General features: G+C 45.5%; 1 protein-coding gene across 10 annotated transcripts in view; it reads right to left on the bottom strand.

The window, feature by feature from the left end:
- OXR1 (oxidation resistance 1) overlaps nucleotides 1-26,908 on the bottom strand; it is a 232,497-nt gene that overhangs the window by 148,049 nt on the left and 57,540 nt on the right. For 7 of the 10 annotated variants that reach the window (XM_035125767.3, XM_035125763.3, XM_035125765.3 and 4 more), the window contains exon 3: nucleotides 24,090-24,134. The exons of the other annotated variants lie outside the window; for them this stretch is intronic. In XM_035125767.3, coding sequence (XP_034981658.3) covers nucleotides 24,090-24,134 — 45 coding nt within the window. The remainder of the gene's footprint in view (nucleotides 1-24,089; nucleotides 24,135-26,908) is intronic. 10 annotated transcript variants of the gene reach the window in all.

The raw sequence follows: 26,908 nt of genomic DNA, 5'->3' as shown, positions 1-26,908 counted from the left end.
TTTGCACCATCCACCCAAAGTTAAGCACTTTAAAGTTGCGTTCGATTTAAGCAGAACAATCGAACACATGCTATAATCCATCCCACTGAAATCAATTATCATTAAAACTCCTTAACCCTGTCTGGATCACACTCAACACTTGTCACATCTGGTCTATAGCAGAGATGAGAAACTTGTGGCCCTGCAGATGTTCTGGGACTCCCAACTCTCATCAGCCCCAGTCACCAAGGCCAGTCGTCAGAGATAATGGGAACTGAAGGCCAACTACAGTGCTGGCGAGGGGTGCACAATTCTCCATCACTGCTTTGCTCCTTCATTCCTAGACCCAGTCATGGTTAAGAGAGGCTACGCTTCTTCAGCCAAAGGTCCCTGCCATTAGCAGATGGCGATGAGGATCAGGCTGAGGTTGGAGACTGAAGTGCACTGGGCAGAATGTGCTCCTCAGCCTCCTCAGGTAAGAGCATTTGGGAGGGAACATTTTTGTTCCTATTAGGTAGATCAATATGTATATCAGGGTTCTCACTTGCCCAGATCTTGACCCTCCCTCAGTCCACACTGCTTCCGCAGGGAAGGGAAATAAACACAGGACAGAAATTAGATATTGTGCATACTTAGGAAAAGCACCCATTTCAATACTAAGCTCCTGTCCCAATTTACAGCAGCTGCTTCTCACAAAGCAAAACAGTAATATTCTCAACTCAAGGTGAAAAGCAAGAAGATTGGGCAGCATGCCTCTTGGGGGTGCTATGAGCATCCGTGAAAGATGCGCCGGCCTGCAATTGAATTGCAAGTTTAAGAAGCTTACATGTAGGAACTGTTGTTGTGTTGTTTTCTCTCTCATGTGCATGCACACGCAAACAGACACGGCAAGATGTTATATTCCACATTCCACGCCGAAATGTCAGCACTTCCAACCAGCTCCTGTCCAGATACTTCTTGGAGCTGTCCGTGTTTGGAAATGTGGCACCCTCCCAAACCCAGCGCTGTAAAAAAGCAATGGGGTAGACTTAATTTTTTATGCCCATTTGAATGCAAGCACTCCCTCTACGTCTGCAGGGATGCAAATCCTTTACAAAACCAACCATTACATGGCTGCTAACTCAGAGAGCGCCTCAAGACGCTCCGAAGGCACTGTCAAATCAGAGGAAGCCAGCCATGTGCGATGTTGTCACCGGTCACCTTCGATATCCATTTGTATTTACTGGAGCTTTATCCCTTCTGTGGGGTGTGTGTGTGTGAGTCAGGCGGGATCCGTCTTCATTCGCAGTAATGGGCTGCCTCTAATTCTGTGGCAGGATTCTGTTCCTGCGATTTTCTGCTCACTGCCTGGCCTGAGGTTACAGCCTGCACTACTTACTGATCCTCATTAATACTGATGTCATGTGGAATCAGTTTAACTCGGCTTTAACGGAATATTATGGAATCGCCTGGATGTGCAACCTCCCTTTGAAGTCGGGGCTCACAGTTCAGGACACATCCGAGCACCTGTCACATGCAATGTAGTGAAGCTGGAAATGGATGTGCAAAATATGGGGATGCTTTAAACTAGACTTCAGGTGAAACCATGCAATGCAGAACTCCTTCGCTACCCTGCATGCCCTTCTCCAGGATCTTCAGGGGTGGGGAAACATTGCTGAGACAAGCGCCACATTACCACCCACCCACCCACCATGAAAAGCTGCCGGACGCTACATTGCAGGACCGGGGCAGACCACCCTCTGCACAATCAAACACATTCATACATACCGTAGCTACTTCTTATGGAAATATATTTTATTATTATTAAATCTATTCGATTTCCCCTTCCATTTTCTCCTCAAAACCACAAAACCAAGCTTGCTTGTTTGCTTTTTAAAAAGCTCTCCAACACCCTTTATCTGTCCTGCAAAAGTCGAAACCGACTCGATAATCCCAGCTGAAGATTGCAAACAATGTCAGCACACAACTAAATTGCAAGCCCTGCTTTGTAGCAATTCAAACGCCCAGTACGTTTCCGAGCACAGTTCAAAGTGTTGGTGCTGACCTTTAAAGCCCTAAAGGGTCTCGGTCCAGTATACCTGAAGGAGCGTCTCCACCCCCATCGTTCTGCCCGGGCACTGAGGTCCAGCGCCGAGGGCCTTCTGGCGGTTCCCTCGCTACGAGGAGCCAAGTTACAGGGAACCAGGCAGAGGGCCTTCTCGGTAGTGGCACCCACCCTGTGGAATGCCCTCCCACCAGAGGTCAAAGAGAATAACAATTACCAGACCTTTAGAGGGCATCTTAAGGCAGCCCTATTTCAGGAAGCTTTAAATGTTTGATGGATTTCTGTATTTTAATATTTTGTTGGAAGCCGCCCAGAAACCCGGCCAGATGGGCAGGGTATAAATAATAAATTATTATTATTATTATTATTATTATTATTATTATTATTATTATTATCATCATCAAATGGCAAAATGCAATTGCATCGAATTGCACGGAATTCATAACAAATGAATGGAAACAATTACTAAATGCATGGACACTTTATGAATATTGGCAAGGAACACAAGTTCTCTGTCTCTCTCAAGGTATATATTCCTGTCTGCTTTGATTTTCTTGCAGAAGGAGGAGGTGCGATTTAACAGAATCAAAGCCCCTTCTCTCTCAGAGGCTCACCACTCAGCCAAAGGGCAGAAAGGGACCCAGAGCGTTGTATTAAGTCCAACTATGGACTGTTATCTGGCCTACAGGTTGGGGGGGGGGCACCAACACCACTGTCCTATGCAGCCATATAAATTCTTGTGTGCTCAATCCCAGCTTCCATTTCAGCCCCTTAAACCACAAGACGTGTCCCCGAAGCATCCAGGGAAGGAGAAAATTTCTCATTTCAAGACACAAGAGCTTTTTCAAGCATGATATTGGCCTCCCTAAGCAGTTGCTAGCTGATAGATGATCAAAGTGGCTGCACACTTCTTCCAGCAAGAGGAAGCAAGCTGTGGTCTCCCAGGCTTGTTTGAAAGTAATGATTCTTTCTCACATCGCCCTTGTTTTCTTTAGGGAACAGTTTTTCCTCAGGGCTTAAAAATATGTGAACAGAACACCCCATGCCCCCAGAAGCTCCGTAATTATTTGAGAGTGATAACAAGCATGCACACAGGAGCGGTACAGTATATATTGAGGGTTGGGTGTTTTTTGACACGGCAGCTCGAGTCCCTCTTACCAGGGAAATGTAGTTCAGCGAAGGACCATTGATCAGTGGCAGAACAACTGCTTTGTATGTAGAAAGTCCCAGGTTGTTCTGCCACTGAGCAATGGTCCTTCCCAACACTTTGAAGCCAAAATCTGGGATGCCATCTGGCCAGACTCCATCTTTCTGTTTTTTTCGGGAGAGCATGACGGCCATTTTGGTTGCTGTGACCTGGCATGATTTCTCAATGCAGTCCCCACCCCACCCCCCTTTGAAAAGCGCTTTTTGGGGTACTTCGCAATATCGCAGCTATGAAAAAGCACTTGGGGGGGGTTGCACCATGAAATCACATGAGACCACGCCAACCAAAATGGCCGCTGGTCTCTCATGATAAAAATCAGGATGTTGCGGTTCCTAGTTCAAAGTAGGGGGGGGGAAGAGATGTTCTGACACAGAAGTTTCACTACTTTTGGTGGGCTACAAGTCACATGATTTTGGGGGGAAGCCAAGACAGATCGTGTCCTCCCTCAAAGAGGGCATGTGTTGCAGTGAGACCTGGCAACCAAACCCTTGTGTTGTGGGTGGGTATGATTAGATAGCCACAACACCCAATTGGTAGGTCCCTTGATGCTGGGTTTAATCTGACCAATGGGATGCTAGCCAAATGGATGAAGGGACCTATATATGCCTATGCACATGACCCTGAGCTTTCTCTCTTGGTCAGTGCATCGGAACACCAGCGCTGTATCCACTGCGAGCCGGAAGAGAGACCTACCTACGACGATTACAGTGATCTGTTTTCATTATTTCTTGACCTTCCCTTGTAGGTCAGCTGTCTGATGCTGAGCTGGTACTATTCGTGTTTCAAAAACTGACCAGTTGGGCAGAGGCGCCTTGATGAGGCTGCCTGCCACTGGTAAGCCCGGCCCTTGTCCAGTTAAGGATGCCAGGAAATATTTGGCACTTTGCCCACCTTGGGATGGCTCCTTCCTGGTTCATGAGGATGGGTCCTTGTTAAGGAGGCATCAATTTTCTGCAGTAATGCATAAGGCAATTGCAGCATGCGGCCTGTCGGCCAGCAAGTTCACACCTCATTCATTCCGCATTGGGGCAGCTACTACCGCCGCACATTGGGGACTGTCCGTTAACAGGATTAAGGATCTGGGCCGTTGGAAATCCAAAGCATATTCGGAAACGGTGCTGAGGTGCAGTTGCTAACATTATTTTGTTCAGTTCATTCCTAGGTCCACCTTCCTTGCACATTTAGATAGTAGGGCACAGCATGGTCCACTGGGTCAGCAAGAGGGCGGCAGAGTCTGGATTTGGACATAGGCTCCGGCTCCCCGACCATGTGAGACTGTCCTGGATATCCAGACGAGGAATGTGTTGGGAGGAGCTTCTTCCAACGGTGCGGGCGAAGGTGTCTGCGGAAGGCACGCCTGCGGCGATGGTGGTGCAACTGGGTGAGAACGACCCTGAAGACCCGCATGCAGAAGGACTTGGAAGAGTTGAATGCAGCTTTTCCTGGACTCAAAATATTCTGGTCGCAGCCGCTGCCATGACACGAATGGAGAGGAAGTCGTTGCGCAGCTGCCACCAGGAGGCACGTCCAGAGCACAGTGACCAAGAAGGTTCTGGCCTTGGGCAGGACGGTGATCCGTCACCCAGGCATTACCTATCGCAATTTACAGGCTTGATGGGGTTCATCTGTCTGTGATTGGGAATGATTTATGGCTGACCTCTGTGTCAGCAGGGTTAAGGGATTGGTTACAAGTGTGAGTGGTTGGCGGTGAGTGCGAGGATCATGTGGTGGATAGGCTCTGGTTCAGGTGATAGGGATGGGGATGGGGAAACGCTCTTGCCATGCCTATGTGAAGGGGTATTCCGTTAAAGGAATCCAGGGACTCAATGGTTTGGTCAACCCTGCGAGGGGTTGTGCCTGTGCCTGAGTCCAGGGGGACATCTGGTTGGTGGACATAGCATGTCCCTGGCTTTCCGCCATTCCGGGTATTCCTAGGCTGACCTATGGTAGTGCCCTGGGTCAGTGCTACCGTGTTTCCCCCTTTTTAATACGTAGTCAGAAAGTAAGCCATGGCAGGGTTTTTAACCATTTGAGAGCTATTAGACATACCCCGAAAATAAGCCATACTTCCGCACCAGCTAGCAGGACCCAGCATGCCGGCCGCGACAGGAGGAGGAAGCCTGCCAGGTCGGGTCAGTGCCTGGAAGCGGCGGTGGCTGCTGCAGTGCCGATAAAGTGTGCAGCAGTGCCGCACGGAGCACCAGCCAGCAGGACCCAGCTCCTGCAATGCTGGCCGCGGCAGGAGGAGGAAGCCTGCGGGGTCGGGTGGGTGCCCGGAAGTGGTGGCGGCTGCAGCGCTGACAAAGCGTGAAGCAGCGCCGCATGGAGCACCAAGGGCATGAGCGGCAGGAGGAAAGAGAGAGAGGCTTGTTGCTTACGCACTGTAAGAGAAGCAGCCAGAACCAATCTCCACATTCCGAGCCTCCCTTTTGCGCGTGCGGGCATGTTAAAGCCCCGATCAGTTCACTCCCCACTTCTTCCTCGCCATCCCTCCCTTTCACACGTTGCCTCAACCCCGCAGCCCCCCTCCCTGGCCATCGTCCCCTAAGTGCAGCGCTGCTTCGTGCTTTGTCAGCGCTGCAGCCGCACTCTCTCTGTGTGCGCGCGCGTCTCTTTCTTTCTCTCCCTGTGCGTCCGTCTCTGTGTGTGTGTGTGCGCGCGCGCGCGCGTCTCTTTCTCTATCCCCCATGCGTCTCTCTCTCTCTCGGGGTGTCGGTGTGTGTGTGCGCGCGCGCGTCTCTGTGTGTGTGTGTGTGTGTGCGCGCGCGCGTCTCTGTGTGTGTGTGTGTGTGTGCGTCTCTGTGTTTGCGCGCGCGTCTCCCCCCCCCCCCCCGACAGAGAAAAGGTTACGCTTTGGCTCATCATTCAGCCGCCCCGGCCTCCTCACTGAGGGCCAAAGCTGCTCCCCTCCCCCTCCTCCCCTTTCATCCCTCCCTTCCCTCAGTTGGTCCGTCAGTCGGGGTTGCGCGCGCGCCAGGGGCATGGCCCAAGCCTCGGCCCCCTCACGCCACCGGGACTCTACCTAGAGCCGGCCCTGTGGCCAGTAACACGAGATGAGTGCCACAACACAAGCTGGTCACGACTGGACCTAATGGTCAGGGGTCCCTTTACCTTTACCTTTACCTTTACTCTATCCCCACACTCCTTACCACCAGCAAACAAACAGCTCAAGTTCAGTGCACCTTATCTTAGCTGTGGACGTCCTAGTTCATAACTCAGTTCTGTAACATATTACAAACCACTGGACCATGGGGAAGACACCACCAGAGGGGCATTCGCAAAGGTGGGTGCTATTTTTAAAAGACTCAGCCGTTCCAATGAGAATGCAGCTTCAAGAGTCTGTTATACAACTAGTTGGAGATTATTTGTATTGTGTATCACCTGCAGGGATGGAACAATGCAAACAGCCTCACGAGAACACAAAAGGTATAGGCATATATACCCTTTAAGCACTACGCTGGAATCTACGCTGGAATCATAGCTGTCAAGTTTTCCCTTTTCTCGCGAGGAAGCCTATTCAGCATAAGGGAATTTCCCTTAAGAAAAGGGAGAATTTGACAGCTATGATCTGGCTGTGTCCATTTCTTGGTTCCATCTATCCAGGCTGGAGGAAGCATCTGTATGCAAAAGGATCCCAGGTTTAACCCCCAGGTACCCCCAAGTTTGAAATCCTGGAGAGCTGCTGCCAGCCTGGTTGACAGTAAAACCTGGAGAGCTCAGTTGGCTAGAGTGTGGTGTTTAAATGTGCGCGGAAGAGAGCGCCAAGTGTCCTGAGCCAGTGGGACCCAGTTGTACCAGCACTTAATAAAAAAAAAGACACCCCCTGAAAATAAGCCACCGTGTGTTTTTTTGAGGAAAAAAAGTTATAAGACGGTGTCTTAAAAAAGGGGAAACACGTACCTGCAACGGTGCAGGGCGCTAGTCAAACCAGAGCTTATGCAACCATTCACTTGCTGTAATCAATAAAGTTGTGGCCTAAATTCTGCCAAAATCCAAACCAAAAATTTGAGTCTTGTGTGAATTCATTTAAGGGGGAGGTTTAAAGGTCTAAACATGCAATTAAACTTGCATTAAACTGAAACGCGTTTGCAGACGTGTGCTGAGCAATACAAAGTGGAGGGCTGTGTCAAAAGCTTTTTCAATCATAGTGCAGGAGCCGGGCTGTCTTATATAACAGTTCTCTTATATAACATTCACTCACCCTTCCCCAACAAAGTTATTTTCAGACATCTTGGACTACAATTCCCATCAGCCCCGGCTAACACAACAATAGTCCAAAACGTATGTGGGACACCAGGTTGCAAAGGGTTACCCTGAGAGGTAAATGGCAAGAAGAAACCGACAGCTGCATAACTTAAGTAAGCAAGGCGTTGGGGTGTTCTAGGAATCTCTGTTAGCCAAGTCTGCTTATGATGCCAAATAGTTTATCACGGCAAAATTCCAAGGAGGCTGCCAAACTAGGGAGGTAGCCAGCAGGTTTATGCATTTGAATTCCTGTTTTATTTTGGTTCTGCATGTTTTATTTTAGTACCACAGCTTTATTGGTTTTACATTGTACCTTTGTTTTAATGATATTGTTTGTTTCGATATTGTACAATGCTTAGACATTTCTAAAATATTAAGTGGTTCATAGATAGATAGATAGATAGATAGATAGATAGATAACCTAAAAGCCACCTATCAATAGGTGGGTCATGAGGCACAAAACAAGCCAATGAGGGCATGGTAATGGAACTACTAAATCTAAAGCACAGGTCCCCAAACTAAGGCCCGGGGGCTGGATGCGGCCCAATCGCCTTCTAAATGCGGCCCGTGGGCGGCCCGGAAATCAGCATGTTTTTACATGAGTAGAATGTGTCCTTTTATTTAAAATGCATCTCTGGGTTATTTGTGGGGCCTGCCTGGTGTTTTTACATGAGTAGAATGTGTCCTTCTATTTAAAATGCATCTCTGGGTTATTTGTGGGGCATAGGAATGCGTTCATTTCCTCCCCCAAAATATAGTCCGGCCCCCCACAAGGTCTGAGGGACAGTGGACCGGCCCCCTGCTGAAAAAGTTTGCTGACCCCTGAAAAGCTTTATAAAAGCATGCATGTTGTTGTTGTTGTTGTTGTTGTTGTTGTTGTTGTTGTTGTTGTTGTACCCAGCCCATCTGGTTGGGTTTCCGCAACCACTCTGGGCAGCTTACAGAAATAATATTCCCAGGTGGTCTCCCAGGTGGTCTCCCATCCAAGTACTAACCAGGCCTGATCCTGCTTAAAATAAAAAAAATTCCTTCAGTAGCACCTTAAAGACCAACTAAGTTTTTATTTTGGTATGAGCTTTCGTGTGCATGCACACTTCTTCAGATACAGTGAAATGGAAGTTTCCAGGCACTTATGTAGAGAAGGGGTGGGGAGGGGAGGGGATGGGGAGGGGGGATCACTCAGAAGGGTGGTGGAAATGGGTGATTGACTGACTGATAGCTGTTGATGACCGTAAACGACTGCAAATGGTTTTGCATGAAAAAGCAAGGGTTGAGATGGCTGAAGATCGCTTATCATGTATAATGAGATAAGAATCCGATATCTCTGTTCAAACCAGGTCCCTCCATGGTTTTGAGCTTGGTGATAAGTTGCAATTCAGCAACTTCTCTTTCCAGTCTATTTCTGAAATTCTTTTGTAGTAAGACAGCTACTTTGAGATCTTGTATAGAATGTCCTGGGAGATTGAAGTGTTCTCCTACTGGTTTTTCTGTCTTCTGGTTCCTGATGTCAGATTTATGTCCATTTATCCTTTGGCGTAGGGTTTGGCCTGTTTGTCCAATATAGAGAGCTGAAGGGCACTGTTGGCATTTGATGGCATACACAATGTTAGAGGATGAGCAATTAAATAGTCCTGAGATGGTATGTTGGATGTTGTTGGGGCCAGTAATGGTGTTGTCTGGGTGTATGTGGCAGCAAAGTTGGCATCTGGGTTTATTGCAGGCTCTGGTACCAGTGTCCATGTTAAGTCTGGTGGTTGTATTATTGTGGGTGAGGAGTTGTTTAAGATTGGGTGGCTGTCTGTAGGCAATGAAAGGTCTTCCTCCCAGAGCTTGAGAAAGGGAGCTGTCATTGTCCAGGAGAGGCTGTAGATCTCTGATGATGCGTTGTACTGTTTTAGCTTGGGAGCTGTATGTGATGACTAGTGGTGTTCTGTTATTTTCTTTTTTGGGTCTGTCTTGCAGCAGGTTCTCTCTAGGTATCTGTCTGGCTCTGTTGATCTGTTGTTTAACTTCATCAGGTGGATATTTTAGTTCTAAAAAGGTTTGCTGTAGATCTCTTAGGTGAGATTCTCTGTCTGTAGAGTTGGAACAGATGCGGTTGTAACGTAAGGTCTGGCTGTATACGATGGATTGTTTGGTATGTTTGGGATGGTAGCTAGAAGCATGTAGATATGTTTGTCGGTCAGTTGGTTTTCTGTATAAGGTGGTGTCTATATGTCCATCCTGTATTTTTATAGTAGTGTCCAAAAAATGTATTTCTTGCATAGATTGGTTCATTGTTAGGTTGATGGTGGGGTGAAAGTCATTGAATGTCTGGTGGAAGGTTTCCAGGGTCTGTTGTCCATGTGTCCAGATAATAAAAATATCGTCAATGTATCGCAGGTACAGGAGAGGTTTGAGTGGGTAGGAGTTAAGGAAACGTTGTTCTAAATCTGCCATGAAGATGTTGGCATACTGTGGGGCCATGCGGGTGCCCATGGCTGTGCCGCTGATCTGGAGGAACAGGTCATCACCAAATTTGAAGTGGTTGTGGGTAAGGACAAAGTGGCAGAGTTTGGTAGCAAAGTCCGCTGTGGTTTTATCTGAAATGGTGTTCCTTATGGCTTGTAAACCATCATTGTGTGGGATGTTGGTATATAGAGATTCCACATCCATAGTGGCTAGTATAGTATTGTTAGGAAGATTGTTCAAATATTGTATTTTCCTCAGAAAATCTGTGGTGTCACGTACGTAGCTGGGAGCACTGATAGCATATGGTTTCAGAACAGAGTCCATATAGCCGGAAACACCCACTGTAATGGTGCCAATACCTGAGATGATGGGGCGTCCTGGGTTTCCTGGTTTGTGTATTTTGGGTAGAAGATAGAAAGTTCCTGGCCGAGGTTCCGCTGGTGTGTTTGTGAGGATCTGTTCTTGGATGTGTAGGGGTAGCTCCTTAATAATCTTGTTCAGTTCTTTTTTGTATGCTTGTGTGGGGTCTGAGTCCAATTTCATGTAAAAGGCAGTATTGGAAAGTTGTCTGTGGGCCTCCTGGATGTAATCAGTTTTGTTCATGATGACGACAGCTCCACCCTTGTCTGCCTCTTTAATTATAATGTCTGGGTTGTTCCTGAGATTTTCTATGGCTCTCCTTTCAGCATGGTTTAGATTTTGTAGTAAGCGATGGTGTTTTCTGGTCACATCCGTTTGGATTCTGTGGCGGAAGCATTCGATGTACAGATCTAGTGTGGTATTGCGTCCATCAGGAGGGGTCCATGTGGAGTCCCTTTTTGTGTAACTTCTTTTCGGTGGTAGTTGGTGGCAGGTGGTAGTTGGTGGTAGTTGGTGATCCTGCTTAGTTTTTGAGATCAGACAAGATTGGGTGTGTTCAGGGTAGTACACTTCAGCTTGATTTATCCATTTGCAATCCAGCCCTAGGGTTTGAAAAAAGGGATGAAAATATCATCACTATATTTCTTTTGAATGGGCTTGGATCCAAAGGGTGTCTTCCATTTGTGGAAAAGCCAGCCCTTCCCGTTTTGCCCATTCCACCTCCTATTGCTCCCCGTGGAAGAGGGAGCAGGGAATCTCCATTACACTGGCAGAGGTTCACCTGAATGCTCTGGATCTTACCTTATTCATTCATTCATATATAATTGCAGACGTCTAAATGTATTGCACCAGTAAAAGCACTCTTTTATTTCTACAGTCGGATGACAATGGCTTCCACTGGCTTGAAGAACTAACAACTCACAAAACTGTCGCCGAGCATAAAAATGTGTCCTCGCATGACTGTTCTAACAAGGCAAGGGATAGCATGCAGAGCTATTTCAGCATTCATGTATTTCGGAACAGAATGTGTAATTTCCTTTTTATTCGTATAACTAATCATATTTACAGCACAATCCTGTGCATGTCTAAAAAGTAAGCCCCACTGAGTTCAATCGGCTTCACTCCCAGAAAAGTGGAAGACAAGTTTTTCTTAGCAGCAGGTTTCAAGAAGAACTTCTGCTTGGATATAGCAGAAGCGTGTTGCCTATTTCTTCCTTTCTCTCTAACTCTGGTAGCGATCGCAAGCAATTTAAAATTACCACGCAGTCAATTTTCTTGATATGGATAGCTTCTTATAACAAACACGATCTCAGTGGCTGTGAATCACAAGTGCAGCTGCGCTCAGTTCCCGCCTGCCGGCTTCCCATAGGCTTCTCTGGTGGACACTGTGAGAGCCATTGGCCTGATCCTGCAGAGCTCTTCTTGTGTCCTTAGAAACATGCAACAATCTGCCCCTGGGAGCAACAGTGATTCTCATACTTCCCACTGCTGGTACTGACAATGGCTTGCATCAAAGCTGGTATTCAAAGGGCTTCTTTGAGCTTGCCGAAGGAAGCAGATATGCAGGCGGTTCAGCTTTTGAAAAGGGTTGGCAGAAATTCTCCTTGCTATTTGTAGGTGTGTGTGTGGAATTTCACCAAATGATCTACAAGGGATGAGCGAAGTTCTCCAGCTGTTCAGGAGAAGAAGAAAAACCATTTTCTGACATAGGGGAGGAGGAGAAATTTTTGGTTGGGAATCAGAGGTGAGATACCCACGTGATGGAAACGGCCCTCAGGTCCATTCCCCATACACAGAGGCAGCTTAAGGTCCAAAATAGTTTGCTGCTGTAGAAGATAAGGCTTCAGCAATACGGTTCTGGATGTTGATATATACATGCAGACTGTAGGGCTGTGCAGATACAGATACGGATATATACAAGCACAAAGCACCTCTGTTGCTCCAGTTGTAACACAGACTCCAACTCAATTCACAAGATTCACTGTCTGGCTAAGGAGCTGACATACCTTAATCACTTACAGTCATACCTCGGTTTACAACCGCAATTCATTCCGGGGAGCCAGTCGCTCCCCAAGTATGTCGTAAATGGAGCGGCTCTTCTACGCGTGCATGAAGCGCCGATAGACTGCTTCTGCGCATGCGTGCGCTGCACATATTGCTTCTGCATATCCGCGCGCCGCGGAACCCGGGTGTAAACACTTCCGGGTCCGCGGCAGTCGCAAACCGAGGTATGACTTTATATAGACGGATGCAGGCCATTGCCATAGCAACTGGCTCGGCTGACCTTGTGCCTGTTGGCTTGTCTCATATGTGGCATGATTTGTGCCCATGAAGGAAAGTAAGCCCTTCCTCCAACCATTTTGGCTCACTATGTTGAATAAAACTTTATTGTCAGTTCCAGATTACAGGAAACCAGGCAGAGGGCCTTCTCGGTAGTGGCACCCACCCTGTGGAATGCCCTCCCACCAGAGGTCAAAGAGAACAACAATTACCAGACCTTTAGAAGGCATCTCAAGGCAGCCCTGTTTAGGGAAGCTTTTAAAGTTTGATGGATTTCTGTATTTTAATATTTTGTTGGAAGCCACCCAGAGTGGCTGGGGGAACCCAGCCAGATGGGCGGGGTATAAATAAATTACTACTACTACTACTACTACTACTACTACTACTACTACTACTACTACCTTTTCCCAGCTGGCCTGGGCCAGTGTAGCTGAGGCTGCTGAAGAGGCTAGAGACAATCTTGGCTGCCTTTTAGTACAGACTGCCATGAGCCACCACTGCAAGGATTGGCAGCAACAGGAGTAGATCTGTTCTATGCTTATGATAACATTTTATTTTCTCTTGCTAATTATGCTGTTTTAAATGTGCATTTTCTGTTTGACTTCCTTTAGGAATCTTTTCTTGTGAAATGTTAAGATTTTTTTTTGTTAAGTTTGCAGCACTGAGCGTGCATTTTGTACTTGACCTTCTTTGTAAAGTTTTATTTTGAAATCTTTTAAGATATTTTAGTTTTCTGTTAATTATGTTGCTTTGAAGGTATACTTTATACTTGACTTTCTTCAGTAATGTTTTCTAAGGGATTTTTTTATTTGATAATTTAATGTAAGTTGTGAACCACTTTTTCTCTTAAAAATATGAAGTGGTATAGAAATGAAATTAATAATAATAATAATAATAATAATAATAATAATAATAATAATAATAATGGAGGGGGTAGGTGCCTAGTCTGGTCTTTCCATCCAACAATATTAAAATAATATTAAACAACACAAAAAACTGGATCTATCAATGTGCCCAAAATTCATGGTGGCTAAACTGGCGAGGCCATTTCTTCTCCTATATTCCAAAAGATAGTTAAAATTATCCAAGTTCCAGAGAAGGTAAAATGAAAAAAGTCGGGAAATGATTTTCTGTTCATTTTTAGATGAGTCCTCCTCCTACTCTCCTTTCAATAAGAGACCCTCCTGGCATACCTAACATAGCTTTTAAATCTGCTCTACAGCAGAGAGAGCTGTAATTTTAAACTCCGAAATTCTGATATGGGATATGGATCAAGTTTGGTACATTTCACTTTCTATCGCTTAGATATGAAATAAAAAGTCTGTAACTATGAAGAATTGATTTTTCTACATATCACCGTAGCTGGGTAATCTGCTAACACATGGTTCAAAATACATATTTATAGCAGCCCATCTCCCCCCCCCCCGGCTGTGATTCCCCCTTCCTCTCACAGCACCCTAGTATTGCTGCATTTGTTGATAGACCTTTCTGAACATTTTGCAGGTCTGTTTGCTCTGCCAATCATACCACAGGAAAACAACTCGAAATATATATTTTATGTAGCTTCTTTCCCCCCCTCCCATTTTTTTAGTGACCTGTTGGTGCTGTAAATGCTGATTGTCTTCGTGAAGCCGGTGCCTGGAATTAAAATCTCTAAGTAGCGATGAAGAACTGCTGTGCATATACACCGGCAATTTGCTTCAGGAAGTGCAAATCGGCCTCTGCCCCCAATTTAATATAAATTGTACAAATGGGAAGGTTTGCAACTATAGTGGCAGGTTTAATGTGGCGTCATTAGCCTGAGCAAACATTCTGTGCACAGCCAAAACTTAAATCTGGTGAGAACAAAACATTTCCTTCACAAAACTGGACATCTTTTAGTAGCATTCTCATTATGTAAATATAAACCATCTCAGTAACAACCACCATCACTACCTGTCAAATTGTCTATATTGGACAAACAGGCCAAACCCTACGCCAAAAGATAAATGGACATAAATCTGACATCAGGAATCACAAGCAGAGAAACCAGTAGGAGAACACTTCGACCTCCCAGGACATTCTATACAAGATCTCAAAGTAGCTGTCTTATTACAAAAGAATTTCAGAAATAGACTGGAAAGAGAAGTTGCTGATTTGAAACTTATTACCAAACTTAAAATTATGGAGAGACCTGGTCTGAATAGAGACATTGGATTCTTATCTCTTTATACACAATAAAGCTATTTTTAGCCATCTCACAACCTTGCTTTTTCCTGTAAGACCTAATGCAGTCGTTAACAGTCATCAACAGGTTTACCACCACCCTTCTGAGTAATACCCCTTCCCACCCTCTCACTATATATAAGGGTCTGGTGACTTCTGTTTCAGTGTATCTGAAGAAGTGTACATGCACACGAAAGCTCATACCAATGACAAACTTAGTTGGTCTCTAAGGTGCTACTGGGAGAAAAATATATATCTTATTTTGACTAAGGCAGACCAACACGGCTACCTACCCGTAACTGTCAAAGGTATAGTTTTATACCAGGTCAAGCTATTTGTCAATCTGTACTCTGACAGGCAGTGGCTCTTCAAGATTATCAGACTGACTCAGTCCAGGACTTTCCTCATTCACTGCATATTGTCTACTACTGAGCAATGGTCCATTGCCCAAAGGCAAGTTGGACCTTGCTCCTACCATTTTCCCACAGCGGAGCTTAAAGTTGCATCTCCCCTTTCCCATCCTCTTGCCAGGGGAAGGGAACCTTTAGTCCTTCAGATGCTGCTGGATTGTGGGGTGAGAGGGCAAACATTAATGCAATTTGGAGGGGGGATGGAAGGGGTAACATCATAGAGCTGATTCCTGGAGGAATCATGCTATAAATGGCTAGAAAAGCTATTAAATAGGCTATATACAATTGGGGTAATTGTGAAGCTGTTCCAATGTGCTTAAAAGAGTTAAGGTTTTCTGAGCTCTGGGGGGAAAGGGGTGGGGGACAGAAACTGAACGTGAAAGATACATGTTTTGATCCTGACATATAAATGAACATAGTGTGGCTATTCTGCAGTGAATGGCCAGTCCTTTTTAAGATGCTGTTATAACGCTGTATGATTATGCACTGCAAACTCGCATTGTCATTCTGGGTGGCACAGATTATCGCTGCAGTACCTACATACCTGGATGTAAGGCCTATTGAAATCAATCTAACTTACTTCAGAGTAAACATCCAGAGGACTGCATTATATATTTTCATATGGGGAAGTTAAGTTTTTTTTGGGGGGGATATGGTGATTTCTATGCACTTTCTACATCTTACCAATTAATTTGCAACAAGTCCCTTGCAACTTAAATGACAGCAGTGTTAACGCTCTCTCTTTTTTGCTACTCAAACAAAACAAAACACAGAAGAAATAGGGACCTAGAATAACAAACCCACTCGAGTAAGTGCAATCCAGTCCCCTCTCCTGAAATCCTAAAGAAAGCCTTTTTTGTTTGGCTTTATTTAGCTCCAAAAGTCCACTCAGCAGAATAGGAAGCTAAAGGACATCTTTGCCTCAAGTTCCTCTTTCCAAATATATATACACAGAACGTTTAGTTGTAGGAAATTCAAACCCAGTCTGCAAAACCTGTGCATATTGACAATCTTTTCAGTGCTGACTCCAGCATTTGTGAAGGCCTTGAGCAATGATATCCTTATTGGGGACCATCCCTGCCTCCCTGAGATGGTCTATCTGCTCCTGGCCAGTGTATCCTCTACTGCCCCTTCACTTATTATTATTTTTTAATGCAACTGTAACAGAAAAAAAGAAAATAGCAGTGGCAGCTCACATTAACATTAACAACAACAATGACGAAAAGAGTTAATCTCTCTTGACATACATATATATATACAGTCTATATGTCCAAACAGATGCAATAAACCGTCTCATTTGGATAACGTACACATTCTAATGTAGAAAGGACAGTGAGACCTTCAGACCGCCGAGCAATAGGTGGTGGGTGTTTGCCCTTCCAAACTCACACTTCAAAAGTCCCTTTGCAACAATAACAGCTTGCAGGATCCAATTTCGTTGTCCATCTGTTAATTCCCACATCACCCAAATATAATTTAAAAGCATGTGAGCATCTGTAAATATCAAGGGTTTCCCCCACACACACACACCAAAAAAACCACAGTTAATATGAACAACAACCTCTACCCAGAAAGTTTAGGGCGCGCCTACATCGTATGCCTGCAAAAGGCATTATCAGCATGACATTCTTGCTGAGTCAGAAAGGTCTGGAACGCCATTTTTGTTGAATCATTGGCATTTTTAAGTCTAAAGAAACACTGCATATAGACACCAAAGCAACTCCTCATTGATTGAGCTGAGTGTTCCCTATACCAGAGGTTCTCAAACTGTAGTCTGGACCACCAGAGGCTCACAAGCTTCATTCAGGTCTCTTTGGTGTGTCTGCGAATTTGTGGTTGAAAATGAAAGGTCACACATCCATCCCACTGAATATTTATATTGATTTTTAAATTGCATTTTTATTGCTTCTTTTATTTCTTACATTGCATTTTATTGCATTGCGCTTTGAATTCCGTGGCATTACAATTGCTGCAACGGGCAGAAAGATCTTTAAGTGGTCCGCCAAGACCCAAAGCAATTTCCCAGTTGCCCATGGGCTTAGGAAACACTATTCCATTCATCTCTATGGCCCCAAACCTCTGATTTACAGCATTCCAATAAACCTTTATAAACATGTTTAACTTTCTGTGAATATCCAATTATTTCCTCCACCGATATAAGAGATATTGAGGCACCCAAAGCTGATGGTCTAAAAACAGACATCCAAAAGTGCTGTAACTGAGCACCAGAAGCGAAGTTTTATCTAAACTGCATGTTGAAAATGACAAAAATTATGCGTCCACATCCTATTAAGTGATCTAACACAATGAGCTTGCTTCTAAATCCAATTTGCATAGCTGCCAAAACAGAGACTGTTCCTCCTCCTTACTAATTTACTCAAAGAAGCAGCTAGATCAAGGTTCTCCAAGGCTGACAATGAGCTCCTTCTGTGTGGCTATGGGCCTCAGATGGTGCTCAACTGCTACCAACTGGTACTCCAATTGTCCTGGACTAAAACTTCCCCTCAGTTTTACAAAAAGCTTCATTTCCGGCAAAAGTGGTGGGTAGAACACACCCAGGATTATTATCCCAGGGTTATTTATACCCCAGATGGGTGGGGTATAAATAAATATGTTGTTGTTGTTGTTGTTGTTGTTGTTGTTGTCGTTGTCATTATTTTACAGTTTTCAGGACCAAATGGGGGTGTTGGCTTACCTCAGTGTTCTCATGCATTGTTGAGGATGCCAGTAAAGTCTAGCATCTTCTATACCTATATATTTGGAAAGATGTCTGTCTGTTTGTCTGTTTTCTATGCATTCAGGCTCCCCTTGGGTTTCCAAGATGGAACAGCAGGTTTTTTTGTCTAAGTTTGGATACCATCAAACATCATTTTCAACCAAAATGGTAGACGAAATCATAAAGTGCCCTTATTTTCACCAGATTTTGCACGATGGTTTCCTGAGATCAAGGAGCAGGTTTCGGTTTGGATACCACTGGGTGACATTTTGAATCAAGATGGTGGACTGAACCTTTCAAAGCTGCATGCATTTGGACATCTTTTAAGTTATCGCAATTGTCATGCCCCTGCTGGAGAATTCCTCTTCATGGGAACTGCAGCTCCCCAAAGCAAGCATTACAGGCTGTGTCAGTGGGCAGCGAGACAGAGCAGCAGGATCAAAGCCTTTCAGGTCACAACACCACAACTTATTTCAGAAGGCATAGAGCAACCCTGCAGAGAATCAGAGGTGGGGCCTGAACTGCCACAGAGTCCAGCTGCCACTTCAGGCCCAGCCAAATGCAAGACTGCTGATCCGAAGAACAAGGGCTCCTCAGGAGCAAGAGGCTACTCAGGCAATCCAGAAAGCCTGCAGCCATGCTCTGGGTGGGGCAATGAAAGTTCATGGTTAAACATCTCCAGAGTGTGCTGGAACAACAGTCTTGAGCCAGCTTCTTGACCTGGCTGGTGACTGCATTGTCTCTCTTGTGTTTTGATTTTGGACTGTGACCAGACCAGACCTTTGGATTGTTCATGAGAGTAGACTTGGGACTGCTGGATCAGGTTTTCTCCAAAGCAGGACAGTAACTGGATTTAGCATGAAGTTCCCTGAGATCAATGAGCAGACTTTCATGTTAGGATCATAGCTGCCAAGTCTCCCATTTTTCGCGGGAAACCTCCAAATTTTAAACCGTTTCCCACTGGCAGCCCGGATTGGAAAAAATCCCGTAAATCCCCCGGATATCCTACCTGCCAGAGAGGCTCCATTTTGGGTCCTAGCACCACCCGATTTCCGGTGCGCATACATGGGTAGTGCGGCACCAGAAGTCGCTTCTACGCATGTCCAGACATGCATAGAAGTGACTTCCGGTGCCGCGCCGCTGCTGATCCCGCATTATTCAGCAGGAGACTTGGCAGCTATGGTTAGGATATGATTTTGAATCAAGATGGCGGACTGAATCTTTCAATACTGCACTTATTTTAACCATTGATTTAAAAACCGCACAGAGGTTTTTGTTCATTTCTTAGAACTCCCAAGTAATGATGGGTAAGAGCCTGCGAGTGCTATATATTCTGCTGCTTTGTCACCTCAAATTCTACTGCTGTCAGTCACTGCCTCCCAGTGCTGTTTTGCCAGCACTCAGAATGCACAATTACATTTGCAAACCAACCTACATACAACGCTCAAAACTCGTTAAACGCATAAAAGATCATTTATTATGGTAATGGTCACATTCCGCAATCCCTGAAATAAACAGAAAATAGCCACCAGCCGCAGAGCAGAGATAATGACAGGAGAAGCCTGAAAAGTATATTTCACTTTGCAAACAAGTTAAGAGATGTATTGCTCAGTCCTCACCACAGAGAGATCAGAAAGGGAAGCTTATGCAGAAAGATGTATTATTGTGTTTGAGAGCCTTCTTTCCTGAAATGAATACCTCTGAAGCTTCCAAACCCCTGTGCCGTAATTCTAACCACTGACATTGGGGGGGGGAATACATTTCATTATTTGCATTCTTTAAATAAAGTAGCATTGACTTTTCTGTGGAGGAGGAGGAAACTGGAATCCAGTTCACAGGCTGTTTACATTCACTGTCTAGCCCTCCAAGGCTCATGGAAAAATAATGTGCCTTGGGAATTAAAATGGGTCCTACAGCTCTATCTAATGTATGCATTTTGGAGCCTCACACTGAAAGTATTGCACTTGAAGGGCACTTTGCTGGTGGGTGCATGCATAGTTTGAAAGTCAGGTCTCTCCATTTAAGATGCGCCCCTACCTAGTTAACGGCAATGTGAAAATCTAAACAAGATATACAGGTCTAATGCCAATGGACTGCTGGATCCCTAAAGCCATAGCTAGCTGATCAGATGCCGGGAACATGTGTTCCCTCCTCTCTGGAGCCAGCGTCAGGCCATTGCTCTGGCAGAGGCAGAGCACCAAATGAGGCCCACTCCTCCCCCAAGGTCAAGGTTTCTAGTACCCAAAGCTTGCCAATTTATTTTGGTTCCTAAAGCAGAAAACCCCACAAGTGCTTAATTATAAATTAAGCAACGTACCATTTCCGGCCCTGTCACAACATTTCAAATCTACTTCCCGTGGCAGCTGCCTCACTCTACTTAATTGCAGAGCAAATTCCCTCTTCCCTTCCTTTGGTGGCATTAACTACGATTTAGTGCTACACGTGCACCGATGCTAACCATGGTTAGCTCCAGTTATGGTTTCATCGTACACTGTGTAGATTGGGGGGGGGGGGTAACTTGTCCTACAAGGCTGTCCTCAAGGTGACCTCATATTATCATTTATCTGGCAGGGAAAAGAGCTCTGAACACTATATTTCAAGACATTCTGAAGAGAATGACGTAACTGAGACAATCTAAATAGCCTAGAATTCATATCCAATATGAATTCCAAGTATATCAATTATCTAATGGCTTTCTGCAGTAAAGTAGAACACTGTAACCCGCAGTCTCATAGTAAAGAGTGTCCTAAAAATAATACATAATATGAAGGCATGAAAAATCAGTGCCTTTCTCTATATTTATGGCTCTTTTTCTGTTCTGGTATTCCAAGAAGAGAACAGTGAAATCTATATTAATGTCATTTCTCTCTCTACTTTTTCAAAAATCATTATGCGCTGCATGGTTGCTGATGTAATGCAGAAGGCACATAATCCTGTTTAGAACCGAACGTTGTTGGGTTGTGGTTTTTTTTAATACTTAGGGGCCAGAATCAATGCATTAAAAAATCATAAAGCACAAGATTAAAGCGCAGTCTTTACAGACAGAAGCTAGTGCTGCCTTATTGTTGCTGTTTTCGGATGTTACAGTGGTCTTGTGATTTTATGTTGCATAGCACCTTATGACATTTTTGTGCAAGTGCAGTTGAGGGAAGCAAAGAAAGGGCAATACTGTTGCAGGATTTGGGCGAATGCACTGTGCGCAGATGCACAAAGGGGCACCACCACTCCCTTTTTCGCTGCTGAATGTCAGGAGTGGAGAGCCCTCAATTCCCCTTCCTCCGGAGATAGATTTGGGCCATAGCTCAGTGGCAGGGCACATGCTTTCTAGAAGGATGGTCTTAGAGTCAATCCCTGGCATCTCTAGTTAAAAGGGTTCAAGTAGCAGGTGATGTCTGAGACCCTGGAGGACCACTGAGCTAGATGGACCAGTTGTCTGCCCTGGTACAAAGCAGCTTCCTATAGTCCCATGAGACTGAATGATGGCTGTTCACTTGTGCACACAGAAACTGAGGTGGGCACTTGCAGGCATGAGGACCAGGCATCCAGTTTCACCAGCCACTGAACCATCCCCGAGTCCAGCCTGTGTTCACATTTATGCTGTAGACCTCTATGGCTAGACAGGTCAAATAGAAAACAATATAAAACCCTGCAATGATCACAATCCTAGCCCACAGACTAGCAGACCGTAAAGCTCAGCACTGCATAATGTATTGCAGGGGTGGCCAACTCCCAAGAGACTGCGGTCTACTCACAGAGTTAAAAACTGGCCGTGATCTACCCCCTTTTGGGGGGGGGGTCAAAGTTGTTGAGTTTTTTTCAGGGAGGAGGTAAAATGTTGAGCTTTTTTTAGGGGAGCCACAGTTGTTCAGCTTCTTTGGGGGGAGCCAATGCTCTACCAGTGATCTACCGCAGACGTCCAGTGATCTACCGGTAGATCACAATCTACCTGTTGGACATGCCTGATGTATTGGTTTAGAGCCCAAACTCACGTTTCATGGTGGCAACATTGTCCCATGCATGAGGAAGGGCAAGTGGGTCGTGGAGATGTGCCCAGAATTCCAGTTAACTTGGCCTGCACACCCAACAGGCGCAAGGCCTCGCCCCAGGGTCAATCTGGACTTGATGCACCAATGACTCATCCCAAGTTGTTGCTGTCCCCCCCCCCCCCCGCCGCGCATAGATCTAACAACAAAACTCACCATCATGTGCTTTTGCACTGGAGTGGACTTTGGTTTCTGTTGTTGTGTGAACAGCAGCAATACGGTACCAAATAAAGGAGTTGCTTATGATCACATAGGCATTTGTGAAAGGGGTACAACCACTCAAGGCACATTTCGGAAAACCACCCCTGCTGCCAAACTGCAAAAGAATCTCTGAAGTGACTTAGCTCTGTTTCAGCGGCTCCAATCACAGCAGTTCAAGAGAGGAGAGCTGGGAGTTCTACTTTATTTCATTCTAAGATATCTAATAGCCCAAGGCAGAAGCAGCTGGTAGGCATTATTAACTCCTCTCGGGGTCCTCCCCAACAGTTAAGCTGCTCTTGTTGCTTATGCCGATAAGTCACTACAGTAAGGCGTCCTTTAAACCTCCTTGCACTCAATTAGGTTGTCACACCTATCTGTATCCAAACTTAATGACATGCAATTTCATGCAGAGCTTATAGTTGCAAGGCTGGAAGTTGCCGCATGCTGACTACTTTTATCTTTCCTGGTGTAGAGCAGGAAGGAAAAAGCCAACACAAAAACCACGAACATTAACTTTTGTCATAATGTATTTGTAGGTTTGAAAGGTTTAAAACACACTGATGGTGGAGGGGATACAAGAAGCAACATAAAAGTTAAGTCAGTCGAGGTAAACAATAGGAAAATATAAATTTTTACAAAATAGCAAAGAGGCTGTGTTCACTGGAGACATAGTAGGGCAAACTAAGCATTGCATTATATTTGCGATCACATTCAATGTCTCTTGTTTGCTTTAATTCAGGGGTGGGAACCTTTTGGCCCCCCAATTGTTGTTGAACTGCAACTCCCATTATCCCCAACAAACATGGCCAATGGCCATGGATGATGGAAGTTGTAGTTCAGCAACATCTGGAGGGCCAAAAGGTTCCCCACACCCTTTTTTCCCCCAATAGCAACTGTGTGCGGAGGAAGAGGAAATTAGGTTTTGGGCTGTGAGTGCTGCAATCCTAGTGAAAAATCCCCAACATCCTGGCACAACCAGCCATACCGTTAGGCAGAGTGAAGCAGCTGCCTCACATGGCAGACTACAGAGAGCTGGGGGCAGCAGTAAGATGCTGCAGGCCAGAGCTGGGAGTGTCACATTACCTTGTGCCCCTTAAGTGAGCTCTGCTGCCCGCAAGGGTGGTAAAGGATACTGCCCAATTATCAGTGTCAAAAGAAGTTTTCACTGCTTTTCTGGTCAGCTTCTGGATAAGGAATTCCCGCAGGGGTGCCAGTTCACCTCAGGCAGCAAAATGTCTTGGGTTGGCCGTGCTCCCCATGCCAACACTCAGCTGCTATTTATCCCATGAGCATAGCTGCCAAGTCTCCCGCTGAAAAATGCGGGATCAGCAGCGGCGCGGAACCGGAAATCGCTTCTACTCATGTCCGGACATGCGTAGAAGCCACTTCCGGTGCCGCGCTACTCATGTCTGGGCACCGGAAATTGGGCAGTGCCAGGACCCAAAATGGAGCCTCCCTGGCAGGTAGGAAATCCAGGGGATTTACGGGATTTTTTCCAATCCGGGCTGCCAGCGGGAAACGGTTTAGAATATGGGGGTTTCCCGCGAAAAACGGGAGACTTGGCAGCTATGCATGAGGGGAACTGTTGTTGGTAGCAATAACCACTTCTCTGCCATAGCAAATAATAGCAGCTGTGCATGTGATTTTGGTGGGGCTCAGACATGGCATAAAGGTTTTGCCCTCTCCCCACATGCAGTTGCCCCAGTTCCTTATTAGGCTACCCACAAGTGCTTGTTGTTGTTGTTGTTTTCAGCAAAACATTGAATATGATCACACACTTTTGGTGATGCTGGTCTCTGCCTTTTGCTGGTGCTGTGTTTCTTTTCAGTCCATCAGCTAAAACCTATTCGTTTACTGAAACAATGGTTTTAGCCATGGATGCTAAACAAACGCAGCTCAACGCTTCCTAAAATGCACAGCATGCATGCAAAGTGAATCTAATACTCACTGAGTGGCCTCGGGTGAGTGGCTATCTCTCAGCCTCAGTTCCCATCTGCAAAAGCAAGAATAACGTTCTACCTCATGGGACAGTAAAGATGGATGCAAGAAGGAAGGAAGAGCAATTTGCACAGAGTTGCTATAGATCACAGGAAATAATTAAGAAATAATATAATTCATAGAAATGTTCTTAACATGACCATTAAAACATAAGCATAAAGATTCAACAACATTCTTAACTGATTACTTCAAAAATACCAATGTTCATATACATATGTGTGACACTTTTGTTATATGTTGTGATCTAATTTCAAACAAATAACATATCAGAGCTGCTCGGAAAATGACAATCCCGTTCTGTTTTTTGCCTGCCCCTTTCAGAGCTGTTCCATGCCTCCAAATGTTTTTATTTGCTTTCATTTTTGTATTTTTACTGACATACCTTAAGTAGCAGAGAGAGAGCAGCTCTGGAGAACAGAGAATAGCTGCTGCCAAACACTAGCCTTTAAAATCTTGCCAGAGCTGAATTCTGCTGTAATCCACTCCTAATGTACCCCAAGCCACAATCTGCATCATATCCTTGTCTGTGACCCAGCATTTCATCCAGAAAGCCTCTAGAAGAAGCCAAGTAAAAAGTGAGGATAGATTTTGGCAAGGCATAAAAGTCCCTGTTCAATGGATGCAGAGTCTCACGGCTTTAAGTACATTATTTCTCTGGAAATGGTGCACAACACACAAGGCCAAATGCCAAGTTATATTTAGCAGATTTTTAAAAAAGGCTGTTATGCTGCCCTTTAATTATCTGCACTGCGAGGATAGCGATATCAGGCCCATTCAGATGCATAACCACACATTGGACCAGTGGTGGCCAAACTTGGCCCTCCAGCTGTTTTTGGACTACAACTCCCATCATCCCTAGCTAACAAGACCAGTGGCCAGGGATGATGGGAACTGTAGTCCCAAAACAGCTGGAGGGCCAAGTCTGGCCACCACTGCATTAGACCAATGAGTAGCCACAGCCCTGCCATTGCACATGTTGACTACCCTCCCCACATCCCTGGCACCTGTGTGTACAGTGCAAAGGTCTGCAAGGAGGGTGCTGTCATGAAGGCATCCAAATGATCTGGGAACCTGAGCAACAGAGGCTTCAGACTGCACAGCAGAATTTTACACAAGGCTCCCGTGCTGCAGGTGCATGCGCTATACATGCAGATGCAAGGGCAGAGCTAGTCACGGTCTGCAACATTGAAGGCATGTGTGGCTACTTGGTGCAGCTTCATTCATGTGCTGGCTTTGCACGTAGAATACACAACACTTAAGACTGCACGATACTCCATGCCGCACAAGACGAGAGAAATCACATGGCTGCTGTACCGATTCACGAAAGCAGCAAAGAAACACAGAACTGCAAAGGAAGACATTCGGGGAAATTTGGGGAGAGGCTGGGAGGGGGAACTAGAGGCAAAAGGTTGGACTTAACCCAGATCATTGCTTCAGCCAAGCATCTTTTAGAGATCTCTGTGTTTCCCTCTTCCTGCCCTGCATCTACACTTGCCCTGTCCCTTGTCACCCATCTATGCATGTGCCTACTACAAAATCTGGCAGCAGGGCCCAGGTGCTTTACTCCTCGTGCCACAGGGACAGTTTGCAGGGAGAGAGGTTGGCTGGCCTGAGCCTTGCTGTCCCTCAGGGTGTCCTGCCAATGGCAGTCAGCCCAAAAGGAATCAGGTGGCCTGGAGAGCCATTAGGGAGCCTTCCAGCCCTATCTATCTAAGAACTCTCAAAGCATCTATCTGGGCAACTTGTGGATACACAAAGGTGCCAAATAAACTTTAGCCTTGCCTTGGACCACAAACCCATCCTTAAACATCTGGCCTTCTTGATCCCAGTCACCTAATCTCCTGTCTCCAATGTCCTCCAGATCCAGCTTCTTGGATCCACGTTTACCAGGCTCAGAACCCAACCACTGGCCTGTTTGGACCATGCCTTTTGCTTTTCTCTGACTTGCTACTTTCCACTGGCAGCTATTTTCAACTCTGACTCCAGTTTTCCTTTTGAACTGGTGACTGACTGAAGTGTCTTCTCACTTCCTTCATGTGCGAATTCATTTTCAGTAAACGAGAGAGAGAGAGAGAGAGAGAGAGAGAGAGAGAGAGAGGGAGAGGGAGAGGGAGAGAGAGAGAGAGAGAGAGGGAGGGAGGGAGGGAGGGAGGGAGGGAGGGAGGGAGGGAGAGAGAGAGAGACCTGGCTTAAAATGAACAAGTTTCACCTCCTCCATGACACATGTACACAAAGCATGTACTGGTAAGTCTAGGAAGCCAAGTACATTTGTTATCATCATTCCCCAACAGTTATCTTGAATAAAGAATAAAGCAAAGTACAGTACAGCTTTTAACTCTAAAGGCAAAATAAATACCTCTTCACTGTGCCTGCCCAGATCCACTCTGTGTTTAAATTCCTGGCTTCAGTGAGCCAAGTTCACTTGCACAAAGCAAGTTTGCCTCATTCAGGTATGACTGAAAAACCTTCATTCCATTAGCACAGCTGCCTTTCTCATTCAAATCCCCCTCAAAAGCCACTTTTGATAGTCAACACACATTCTCCGTAACAGCTATTTTATGTCAAAGCAGAAAGATCAACATCAAGCAGCATGAGCTTTGAAGCATTCCCACACACACACCCCACCCCGGGTTCATTGAGAGATTGTGAATTATAACGCATTCGTGTCTTATCAGATTGCTCTTCAGTAAGTCCTGATTGTTAGCGATTTCAATGGATCCTGAATGCAGGGAGTTCAGCTAATGTGTTGATTCTCAGTACCAGTTCCTG

Source organism: Zootoca vivipara, chromosome 8 (assembly GCF_965207765.1).
Source record: "Zootoca vivipara chromosome 8, rZooViv2.hap1.1, whole genome shotgun sequence".
NCBI classification, from domain to species: domain Eukaryota; kingdom Metazoa; phylum Chordata; class Lepidosauria; order Squamata; family Lacertidae; genus Zootoca; species Zootoca vivipara.
The sequence above is the reverse complement of the archived record's forward strand: the minus strand, read 5'-3'. Positions and strand labels throughout refer to the sequence as shown.